The sequence below is a fragment of the Pleurodeles waltl genome, chromosome 10 (assembly GCF_031143425.1).
Source record: "Pleurodeles waltl isolate 20211129_DDA chromosome 10, aPleWal1.hap1.20221129, whole genome shotgun sequence".
Taxonomy (NCBI): Eukaryota; Metazoa; Chordata; class Amphibia; order Caudata; family Salamandridae; genus Pleurodeles; species Pleurodeles waltl.
The window spans coordinates 694,273,686-694,286,371 of record NC_090449.1 but is presented as its reverse complement, the minus strand read 5'-3'; the positions used below and the strand labels follow the sequence as shown (position 1 = coordinate 694,286,371).

Below are 12,686 nucleotides of genomic sequence, written 5' to 3'. Positions count from 1 at the left end.
CTTCTACTAATCCCCAAGTGCCCCTAGCAATAGCACTGGTAGTAGTACTTCAACCAAGGGTGTAGCTGGGTTCACCTTAGGTAGTGTAATGGACTCTGGCCTTGTCAGAGAAACTACTGAGGCTGTCCTAATATCGGAGGGTGGCATTGACCTTGCCACTCCGGCTGCTTGGCCTTCTAATACTAGAAAAAAGTTATTTTCCCCTCATAAATGGTATTGAGGCAGACGGTGACTGAAAAACTGGTGTCTCATGAGCAAACCTTACTTGGTCACAATTACCAAGTCACCAATACTTATAACATGGCTGTTGTTATCTTTAGTAGGCGGGTGGTGGGCGGGTGGGCTTACTGCCCCTAAAAAAGTTGTAGTGTCCTCTTATATACCTGTAGACGGTCTAATGGGCAATGATTCTAATGGGGAATGATTTGTAGACCTTAGCCTGGGTTGAATTGGTGTTACGGGCCCATGCAGCAATGCTGGGCATCCTTGCAAATGTCTTTGTGACAACTAGAACTCAGTCCAAGAAACAGAGAGAATCATGAGCACTAGAATCTGAAACTATGGACCAACCAGTTCCCAAGAAGAGAGGTAGAAAGGGTTAGAAATTACTCTCTGCCCAAAATTAATGTGAGGATCACTCTCCTCAGGGAGTAGATCTTGCCCCTTTGAGGAACCTACACCAGAAGAGCTTGGGCCTGACACAGCAAAGCTCTTGGGTGCCGGGGGACCCTTCAGAGAGGAACTGAGTTTGGAGCAGAAATCATGACCCTCTCTTGAAGGCCTCAGGCAGCAAGCTGCTGCAGAAGAAGCAGGGGATTTTATTGGATCCCACAGTTTCTGCTGGGAAAATGTATTCTGAGGCTGTGGACCCAAACCTAGTGCTACCAGGAGGTTGGTCATACCCCAGACGTCTAGGGAGTTCTTATTGACCTCTAGCACATGACATTCCCCTTGCAGGACATTTTGGGCAAAGTAAGACCTGGGACAGGCTTGTTCCACACTTTCACTGGCCCCACATGTCTGAAGACACCCAGGAGTTTTGTCGCTCCTGTGTCACCTGCCAAGCCAGTAGCAAGTCAGGTGGCACTACAAAGGCCCCCATAATCCCACTACTTGTGGTTGGAGTTCCCTTTGAAAGGGGTGGGGATTTACATGGTTGGTCTCCTTGACCCTCCGACAGCATCTAGGAACAGATTTATTCTGGTGGTGGTGGACCATGCCAGCAGGTACCCAGAGGCCATTCCCCTTAGCCATATATTAAGAAAGTGGTATAAGAATGGAGGTGCCTAACCAAGGAAAGTGTCTTAGAATCCCAGGGGATGGGAGAGTAAGAAATTGCCAGAGGTAAGTACCAGAAATCCCACAGGCTCCCTGGTGCAGAGTTATTATCAAGCCGCGTGTCCCATAGGCTAAAACGGGCCTGTCGTGGTTGGATTTTTATGGATTCAGGACCCTTCTGATTGGACTCCGAGGAAAACAGTTGGCCCAAAGAAGGTTGGAGAGTGCCCCCACCCGTGGATACCCAGAAGATTGGAGTACCTACACCAGGGATCCCAGGTGCTTAAGGCTCGATTGACGTTGGAAACCTTTGTTGCAGTCAATTGAAACCTTGATTGTCCAGCTGCTGTTGTGACCCATGGACCAGGTTGGTGGAACCCAAGGGTGTATTCCAGACATGAAGAACCTAAAAAAGAAGGGGGACCATATCCAGACTACTCTGAGATGTCCATGTGGTGCAGGTAGACAATTCCCACCCTATTGGAGGTGAGGTTTCTGCAGGACAGTGAAGGAAGAAGTCCAGCTGTGGAGTCCAGGGGATGCAGGAAATCCTTGGAGTCACCCATAAGCTGTTCCACGTCGGTTGCCGGATTGCAGGAGGGTCAGTGGCCTGCAGGATCACCAACAGGCCTTGGCAAATGCAAAAAGTTGTTGCAAGGAAGATTGTAGGGTTTTGGAGACCAGCAAGGTCCTAGTGACTCAACCCTTGAAGGGGAGTCAGAGCAGGCCTTCAGCAGGTAGGAAAGCCATCTGGAGTCGAAGGAGCAACCTACGAGTGACCCACTGGCGTCAGGCACAGGGAGTCGCAGGGAGCCCCAAGCAGCACAAAACAAGTCCCACGTTGCAAGAGCTGCAGAGTGGGAGCTGATTTTTTGGGAGCCTGAAGGTTTCCTGAGGAAGACTCAGTCAGCTTTGGCAAGAGCAACAGTTGTGGGTCACACGGGTTCCATTCCAGTGGTTGCAGCAAAGGCCCACCATCTCCCTAGTTGCTCTGAAGACAAGGGGGGCCTGGGGAGGACCAGAGAACCATCACTTTTTTTTGCAGAGCCTTTCAATGTCCATGGGAAAGCACGATCCACCAGTCGGTTGTTGTTGTCTTGAGGTGCCTGCAGATGCAAGGGATTGACTTTTTCACTCCAAAGGAGATTTTATTTTTGGTGCAAGCAGAGTCCTTGTGACCCTGGAGCATGCACAGCCACAGATGTTGCAGAAATCTTGCAGAAGCTAGAGAAACAATGTTGCACTGGGAGCCCTCCCAACAGAATGCAGTCTTACTTCAGTTCCAAAAGCAGACTATCAGTGATACCGGAGGCCAGGAGCAGAAGATGTCTTGCAGAGAGTTCCTTGAAGAGACATGCTTGATAAATCTGATGACCCACCTTTGGGGGAGCCCCTAATTAACCATAAAAGAGGGTTGGTAACCCTGTAGTGACCCACCTATCAGAGGGGCTTGAGGACATCATCTACCTGGCTTGTCCAGTCAGATGCTCGCAGCGGCTTTGCACATCTTGTTTCCAAGATGGCAGAATCAATTGGCCACCTTGCAGAGCTCTGTGCACCTCCCTAGAGGAGGTGCAGGACTGGGGGTGGCCACTGCTTGTCTTTTGTGTGGTTTTGTGCCAGAACCGGGGGTTCCTGCACTGGTGCAGACCAGTTTACTCAAGGAAGGCACAAAATGTGCCCTTCAAAGCAGTCTGGTGGCGCTGGGAGGCCACCCCACCACAGTCCAAAGACACCTAGTTCTATAGGAGAGGAATTCCACACCTCCCTCCTACAGGAAACCCTTTTTTTCTGCCTTCCACTGCTCATGTTAGATTCAGTAGCAGGGTGCAGAAGTGTCTGGGGGTCTGCTGCAATGAGGGCTGGCAGGCGGACCCTGCAAGGCTGTATAGGCAGAACTGGGGAATCTTCTAAGGATCCCAGTGTACTACAGTCTAAACACACTGACACCAGGCAGAAAGTTGGGGGTAACTATATCAGAATTATGCTACTTTCCTACAGTGCAGAGAATGGCCGAGGTCTTGTGCCTCGAGCTGCCATCGGTGGCTGTCAGGACCAATCTCCTGACTGAGGTGCTTTAGCCTGGGGCTTTCACATCAGAACCCCTTTTTCCCTTCACTGAAGCCCTTATGGATGTCTTGCTGGGGATCTAGTCCAAACCCAGCTCAGGGGCTCCTGTGAATAGGACATTAGCCTGCCGCCCTAGGCCTGCACCTAACAACCTGGCTTTCCTGACCCAACACCCCACCCCGATAGCTTTGTCATCCAAGCCTCAATGTCCCATGGCACGCTCCCATCCTCTCCCCCAGATAGGGAATCAAAGAGGCTGGACCATCATCCTCCAACCTGGCATTGTAGTCTGTGAACACTGCATGCCTTTTGGTCTGCTACACCCATACTTAATGGGATACTGTTCTGCAAGTGCAGCCACATGTCCTGGAGGAGGCCTGAGCCATTCTCTCCCAGGCTGATGGGAGCGACGCAGCCTAGTTCACAATCAGATGCAGGCTGAAATTGACCAACTCTCTCAGCAGATCAGTTGCTTTGACGTGTCTTTCAGAGGATGTACTTTTAATGGACATGCCCAGTGATGGCACCCATCTCTTCAGGGACAAAGCTGGCTCGGCGCTCGAACACTTTAAGGAGTCCCGGGCTACAGGATTTCTTAAGGCAGGGGTCACCTCAGCTCAGGACAACTTAGGGGATGTCTTGACTGGTGGGTGACTCCTTGTTTTTTTATTATCTCCTCTGGACTTGCTGCCAAGAGTGGGGGCTGTGTCTGGAGGGGCGGACATCTCCACTAGCTGGGATGCCCTGGTGCGCCATAACAACAGGCATGAGCTTTTGAGGCTCACCGCCAGGTGTTACAGTTCCTGCAGGGGGAGGTGAGAAGCACCTCCACCCAGTGCAGGCCTTGTTCCTGGCCTCAGAGTGATAAAATCACCCACCCCATGTGGCCAGAAACCTATCTGGTTGTGGCAGGCTGGCAAGAACTGGTCAGCCTAACACTGGTGTTTGGACTGGTATTCAGGGGGCATCTCTAAGATGCCCTCTGTGTGCATTTTTCAATAAATCACAGACTGGCATCTGTGTGGATTTATTGTGCTTAGAAGTTTGATATCAAACTGCCCAGATTTCAGTGTAGCCATTATGGAACTGTGGAGTTCGTATTTGACAAACTCCCAAACCATATACTCTTTATGGCTACCCTGCACTTCCAATATCTAAGGTTTGGCTTAGACACTGTAGGGGCATAGTGCTCATGCAACTATGCCCTCACCTGTGGTATAGTGCACCCTGCCTTAGGGCTGTAAGGCCTGCTAGAGGAGTGACTTACCTATGCCACAGGCAGTGGGTTGAGGGCATGGCACTCTGAGGGGAGTGCCGTGTCGACTTAGTCATTTTCTCCCCACCAGCACACACAAGCTGTGAGGCAGTGTGCATGTACTGAGTGAGTGGTCCCCAGGTTGGCATAATACATGCTGCAGCCCTTAGAGATCTTCCCTGGCCACAGAGCCCTTGGTACCAAGGGTGCCAGTTACAAGGGACTTATCTGTGTGCCAGGGCTGTGCCAATTGTGGGAACAAAGGTACAGTTTAGGGAAAGAACGCTGGGGCCTGGTTAGCAGGATCCCAGCACACTTTCAATCCTAACTAGCATCAACAAAAGGCAAATGTTTGGGGTAACCATGCCAAGGGAGGTATTTCCGTACAGGGTCACTCTACCAGAAGTAGGTCATGGTTATTTATGCCACTTTCTGGTGCCCAAGAAGAACAAGGGCCTATCCTCGACCTCCGGTCCCTCAATCTCTTCCTCAGGAAGGAAAAGTTCGAAGTGCTCACTCTGGCTCAAGTCCTATTCGCAACACAAAAGGATGATGGATGGAGTGCTGAAACTTTTCAAATACTCACCCTCAGTCACAGATCTAGGTTTTATCCATTGTTCTTTTGCTCACCATGCCTCCCCTGTTTGGACCTAGCGATATGCAAATCATATGAGTGTTTGAAAAGTTTCAGCACTCGGTCAATCATCCTTTTGTGTTGTTCAGGTCCTGTCTGCCCTGGAGACTGGATGGGAGCGTTGGACTTGCAGAACGTGTATTTCCATATTATCGTCCTACCTGCTGTTCGTGATAAGTCGCGAGTATTTTCAATTCATGGCGCTCCCCTTTGGCCTTACCAACACCCCTTGGGTGCTTACCAAAGTGATGGCTGTGGTCGCAGCTCATCTGCACGCGTTGGTGGTCTCAGTCTTCCCTTACCTCGATGAGGCAAGCTCACCCCAGGCTTTCTCCTACCTCAAGACTACTGCAGACCTCCTGCATTTAATGGGGTCCCTATAAACATGCCGAAGTCACACCTGACTCCCCTTCATTAAAGCTCTTCTAGACACAGTGCCGTTTCGGGCCCATCCTCCTTAGCGGCGAGTCCAGGATATTCAGGCTATGATGCCAATGTTTCAGCCTCTATCCTGGATTTCTGTGAGAAGGACACTGACGCTGCTGGGTCTCATGGCCTCCTGCATCCTGCTTGGTGACTCATGCCAGATGGCATATGCAGGCCATTTCCAGTGGATGCAGCATCAGGGGAGTCTTTCCGACATGGTCCAGATCTCGGAGGGAACTGCTGAAGATCTGCAGTGGTGGCTTTCGAACCTCAGTTGTCAGAGGCAGATCTTTCTCCTTCCCCAACCAGATCTGACGGTAGTGACAGATGCGTCACTCCTTGGATGGGGTGGCCATATGGGAGAGCCAGAGATCAGAGGCTTCTGGTCTCTGGTGGAGTCCGAGCTCCATATCAGTCTTTTGGAGATTAGGGCAATCAGGCTAGCTTTGAAAGCATTCCTTCCCTCCCTCAGAGGGAAAGTGGTGCAAATGTTCAAGGATGACAACACCGCCATCTGGTACTGCAACAAGCAGTGCGGGGTGGGGTCGTAGACCCTTTGTCAAGAGGCTCTGCATCTCTGGACATAGCTGGAACATCAGGGCATATCTCTAGTGGTGCAACATCTGGCGGGTTCTCTGAAAGCCAGAGCGGGTGAACTCAGCCGTCAATGTCTGGTTGATCACTAATGGAGTCTCCATCTGGAGGTGGCGAAAGGTCTGTTTCAGCAGTGGGGAGAGCCATGGATAGATGTCTTCGCCTCCGCGGAGAACACGCAATGTCAGCTGTTTTGCAAGTTGTGGTTCACAAGGTGGCACTCTCGGACGCTTTTCTTCTAGAGTGGAACTCAGGCCTCCTGTACGCCTTTCCACCAATACCGCTTCTGCCCAGAGTTCTCAAGCTCAGGTTCTCTGGACTGGGCACGAAGAGTACAGTATTTTGAGCTCTTGAGCATGGCCATCTATAATCCGATGAGACTGCCCCTTCTGGAGGATCGTCTGTTACAGTGGCAGGGGACTGGTTCTCCACCTCAACCTGTCCAGTCTCCTCCTTGTTGTGTGGAGATTGAGCAACAGCAGTTGACAGCTTTTGACCTTCTGCCCAAAGTCTATGATGTTATCTTGGCAGCCAGGCGTCCCTCCACCAAAATGGTATATTCCTGCAGATGGAACAAATTTGTGGCATGGTGTTAAGACAAGTCTGTTAACTGCCTATCTGCTCCTGTTTCTGAGGTTTTTTTGTTCGTCCGTCCTCTGGACCAGCAGGGCTCTACTCTGGGCACCATCAAGGGTTATTTGTCTGCCGAATCTCCCTTTCTCTGATTGCCTGATCAGCCTTTTTTATTGAAATCTCCTGTTGTTGGAATATGCCTTAAGGGTCTTATCCATCTCTTTCCTCCTTCCCCGTTCTTAATGCCCCAATGGGATTTGAACTTAGTTCTTCCCTATCTAATGTATGCTCCTTTGGAGCCACTTCATAAATGCCAACTTTGCTTGCTTACTCTAAAAACAGTCTTCCTTGGTGCTATCACCTCTGCCCATAGAGTGAGTGAACTGCAGACTCTTTCTTCAAAGCCTCCTTTCCTCCATCTACTCTGACAAGGTAGTGCTTCAAAATAGGGCTTCTTTTCTGCCTAAAGTGGTCATGCCTTTCATGTACGCCAGTCACTCACCTCACCTTGCCTAAGTTTTACGCAATGTTAAAGAAAGGAGCAATAGAACTAGCGAAATGTGTGCCTCTTTTCTAATGTTTTGTTTTTGTTATTTTGTTTTTAATATAAAGAAAACTTCAGGAAAATGTAGGCAGACTCTAAATCTGTCAAACACGTTCCTCAAAATACAGATGTTTCCGTGTGTTACACTGAATAAAATCCTCCAGTTGTTGCGGTAAGGAAAGTTTGTGTCCGCCCTAGACCTGCAGGATGCTTATTTTTGTATCCCATTGATATCAAGCACAGAAAATAGCTGAGATTTTAAGTATTTGGCCCCCAATACCAATTCAAGGTACTTCCATTCTGACTCAAATCAGATCCAAGCATCTTTACAAAATGCGTGGCTTCAGTTGCAACACATATGAGGAAACGAGGGCACAAAGTGTTTCCCTACCTCGGGGCTATCCTCCAGCTTTATCAGAAACTAGGTTTACAATTGAAGAAGGACAAGTCGACCTCAATGCCCCACAAGTGCATACAATTATTTGGCTTGATCTTACACACAGACAGGCAAAGCATAGCCATCCAAAGAATGGGAGACACTCTTAACCAATTTACTACAGAAACTGACAAGGAAGAGTATGATCACTTTGAGACTACAAGAGTCTTTCTTAGAGATTGACAACATGCATTCATTTGATCTCAAATTGCCACCATTCGTACATGAATTAGACCAACAGTAGTGCCAAACTCCACGTTTGTTCGACCTTGTCTGCAGAACATCAAGCATAAAACTTGTGGTTTGACACGTAAATACAGCAACATTTATTCAGGAAAAATTATGATTCAACACAAGAACAGACCCTTCCCTAGATGACTGGGGAGCACTTCTTCAGGGTCTAGGTGTAATGCGGCCTGTGATCAACAGAGGAAACTCACCTTGCTACCACAATCCTGGAGATGAGGTATTGCACTAGATCTACAATACTACCTCCCTTGAATAAATGGAAGTTCAGTGCTAATCCACACTGACAACATTACTTCAGTATGCTATATAAACAAACAGAGAGGCACTCGTTCTCTTCCCCTATGCAAAGAAGCTCAAAGAATATGGGTTTGGGCAATCAAACATCATATTCAGTTAACAGCAGAACATGTCCAAGGCATAGACAATGCATGGGCATTGGACACCTTGAGCAGAACATTCAAAGAATATCACGATTGGAAACTTCATTAGGCTCAACTCAGCAACATTTTTCAACTCTGGAGCAAGCTGGCACTGCACTTCGTTGCAACAAATAACAGGAAATGTTGCTATGCTGCTAGCAGGCGTGCCAAGTGGGGTTGTGGGGAAATGTGTTTTCTATAGCTTGGTCAGGGACCTTTAATTATGCTTCCCCCTTCTACCTCTGGTCCCAAGAGTCATAATAAAGGTGATGAATGACCTATGCCGACTGATGTGCATAACTCCAAGGATGGCACACGCCAGAGCAGAATCAGCAATTAAATCTTATGAGAGTAAGTGGAAACATGTTGTACCATATCTGCATCATCTTCTACCATATGTTCTACAGTTATCCTTAGGTCAGAGTCCTACTTCAGTTAAAGTACACCTAACTGCAATGTCACATTACTGAAGGGAGCAAAATCAGCATGCAGTCTGGTCAGATTTTTTTTTAGGAGTTCCTGAAAAGTCTATTTAGGGTCTTTCCATCTCTTACGCGCCCACCAATTTCTTGGCAGCTAAATACTGTACTTTCTAACTCACGAAAAGAAGTCATTTTGAGTCGATACAAAAAGCAGACATAAAATGTCTTTCATTGAAACTCACTTGTCTATACTTTATACGGGCATATGCTTGGCTGCAACCTGAAAGAAGAGGCTTACATTTACCCAGCACAGTTGCCTGGATTCTGCCACGCAGAGGGATGCTGCAGTTCAAGGGGTCCTACATCATCTGGTTTTTTTTATGCAGATGTGCTTTTTTAAAACTATTTACCCTCCCTCTGCAAAACTGTATTATATTATTGACTCCTTGTTATTCCGATACACGCTTTTGAATGTATGAAAGATACAGTCCTGGAGAAAAAATAATTTACCTGTAACTGTAGTTCTCCAGAATTGGTATCTTTCAACGAATCACATGCAACACTTCCTCCTCCCCTTTGGGACTTACCTGTTATTATTACCTCACCAGAGTACTCTATAGAAATCTGAAGGGTGGTAGCCTGTCACTGGGAGGAAGCTGATTTGTCTCTGATTGTTTGATGTTTGGATCATTTTAAATTATGTGACTAGGATGCTTAGTCTTTGTCACAACCTCAGGGCCAGGTTATATCGAAGTGCTTTTTTATATTATCATAGGACTTTAGCGTGATTACTGAGATGATTCAAACGTGAATTTATGAAAGATACCAGTTCTGGAGAACTACAGTTAGTCTTTGGTTCATTATATACTCAATCTTCTAATGGCTTTAAAATGTGTTATTTTACACATAAATCGGTGTCCATGAGTCCTGGTAGATCGTCCAGGTAGGCACGCAGGTTTTTTACTTATTTGGTGGGCTTGGTATTTTCATTGTAAAGAGGACGGAGTTGGGCTTTGAGTATTGGTGCCCTGCAGGACAGTCAGTTGAACAAGAACCATGTACAATAACACTTGTGATTCCCACACAGCCTGTCACCTCTTGTTCCATCTGGCCCTAACTTCCAGGGTTACTTAACACTTTACCATGAACACTCATTCCCACTGGTACACCTTAGTAACCTTACATATGTTCACCTCCTCTCCACCTTGCAACCCATCTCTGTTACATGTTAATCACTGTAATATATGTTCCTTATTTGCTTCCCATTCACACTATGAGACTTTCTGTGCTCAAATACTTCCCTTTCTTTAACCGTCCAGTTTAAATATAATATCAACTCTTGCATCTTCGTTGGAACTAAAAACAATTTAAAAAATACATGCCAGTTAGAGAAGAAATCTTTACTGACAAGTACACCCACATTAGTTTGTTACCAACGTTCTTTCTTAGTAATCCACCTTTTCTGGTCAACCCAAAAGACCCAACTCTTATTTCATAACTATTTGCAATCCTTTCTTGTTACTTGCATCATGGTTCCACCAGTCAACTACCCACCCACATACCAACTTTAACCTCTTGTCTTGGTCAACATTGTTCATCCTCTGTTCCCGAACAGTGGCCATTTCTGCTCCAACATGCATAACTTCAACTCATTAATTCATTCCAATCTTCCACAGTTGTCTCCATCTAAGTACTCCCTTGAAAAAATATTGGTTTTGAGGATAAACAACCACCAGGCTATCCTGAGCATATCTGAACCAGGCTTGAGTACTGAAATAGTTCCATGATAGGAATCGGCGTTCACTTGCATTTTTGTGCTTCCTTGACTAGGTGTGTTGCTGCCTCTCACCTTCGCCCCCTCCTAAGTGCCTTTGGGAAGGGGCATGGATGGTCTCTTGGACTGTTCTATCATTGAACAGATTCACAGATTGCTCACCCTATAGTAGTCCTTAGCCCTTTCCAAAGGCAAGTCGAGGTGGTCTTAAAAAGGCACTAACAACCTATCAGCAGCTGTGCGGTCAGTATAGATGCAGGAGCACTTGCCCCTGGAAGGTCCTCATGATGCCTTGTGCCGTTTTTGACTGAAGTCAGCATCACCAGGCTTTCAGGATCCCACTCAAATGCTAAAGGTCCACCTCCACAGATAAACCTGTGATACGTGTTTTCTTTCTGCACCATTAGATGTGAGAATCATGGACCAGACAAGCTAAATCTATTCCATTTTCTCTGGTGAAAACCTAGTGAAGTGTGATTTGGGCTGACAGATCAAAGTGTTTTGGGGGAAAAAACAACCTGTGATAAAAAAACAAATGTTCTGTCACTATAGTTTTTCATTATGGTAATATTGATAAAGCTGAACTGTAATGACAGTTATTCTAAAATGTAATAACAGTGAGTATGCTCTGGAGCCTTAATGCATTTTACATACTTAAGCCACTGACAAATGGGAATGTAGACTCTGCAGACTGCAATAGTTTGCAATTCATCAACATGAATAATCAAATCTCTGGAACTACTAATTGGCATAAGTATAGTGTGCAGCAGTTGGCTTGAATATGATAAGTAATATGATGATGACTATACAGCATGTATGCGTTTTTGTGACCAAATGAAGTATTATATTTTTTTAGGTACCTGTCAGCTGGGCAGTGCACACATGCAGCAGCCATTCTGGGTCCGGAAAATGCGGGCATTGCAAAGGATCCAAGCTGGATTATAAGATAATGTACTCCTTTATTAAACTCCCCCTGAACATCTACCCAGTACTGCACTGCGCTAAAACCGAGAGGTGCTGGCATTTCTGAAATGTGAAGAGAGGAAATAAGCATGTTATGCCCAGTGCTTTTACTAGCCTCAACTACCTATGTTGGTTACAGTTCGCTGAGAAGATAGATATATAATTATTTCATCTGCAAAAATACAGTAGTGTGCAATGTTAAATCTGCCTGAGCACATTTTTAATCTAAATATTTGTTGTAAAAGTAACTACTTAATGTAAAAAGCCCCAAAGAAAATAATTACATTTTCAGTTTTTGTCATAGATGTCAATAACATAGTCATTGTAATAAAGTGTTTTATAATTCTATATGTATCACTAAAAACTATAAGTATTACCCTAAATTTATAAAATAAAATATTTTTATAGAATTCTTTGGTTGTGCTTTATTCACCTTACTTTAAAGTTTGTCATTGTCAAGTTACTGTGTACTAATTGATTTATTTATGTTGCTGAACTTCTTCTCGACATTTCGGCAAACCATGAGAATAGGGCATTCAACTATTATTTTTCTAGTTTTGCGGCTGAAAGTTTGGAATCTACTGGCGACCTTGAGGGGAGGACTATGCTTGTATTTTTTCTTCAATCAGCGCTCTCAAACATTACAATAATATTAACAAAAACATCATAACCCAAAAATCCTTGAGGAAAACAACTGCAAAACAATGGCACAAAACCATCAATTTCATTGAAGCATAACTGTATCTTTAAACAGCGGTTCATTTCAGCCTCTTTTGATTTTTTGCAACAAGACAGTTTTTCGTTTGCCTCATCAAGTTATGTTGAGTTTCATAGAGCGCATGTCCCAGAACGTCTCATGCCTCTAATACAGAGTCTCAGAATTGGTTTATTTGGAGAATATAAAGGTCTAGCATTATTAAGTCTAAAAGTGGTTTGAGTTTGTGTTCCATCACTCAGTTTTTTGTTAAAGTCCTAGGGAAAGTAGAGAACAATCCGTCATACCACAACAAATTGTAATCTGTTCCGTAAGTGCATTACTGTAGCTGATC

At 45.8% G+C, this 12,686-nt stretch overlaps 1 protein-coding gene across 4 annotated transcripts in view; it reads left to right on the top strand.

Annotated features, from left to right (window-relative positions):
- Window positions 1-12,047, top strand: part of PITRM1 (pitrilysin metallopeptidase 1) — a 392,977-nt gene extending 380,930 nt beyond the window's left edge. For 2 of the 4 annotated variants that reach the window (XM_069211204.1, XM_069211202.1), the window contains exon 27: window positions 11,531-12,047. In XM_069211204.1, coding sequence (XP_069067305.1) covers window positions 11,531-11,624 — 94 coding nt within the window. In that variant the 3' untranslated portion in view covers window positions 11,625-12,047. The remainder of the gene's footprint in view (window positions 1-11,530) is intronic. The other 2 variants (XM_069211206.1, XM_069211205.1) reach the window with 1 other exon arrangement.
- Window positions 12,048-12,686: the final 639 nt, after the last annotated feature.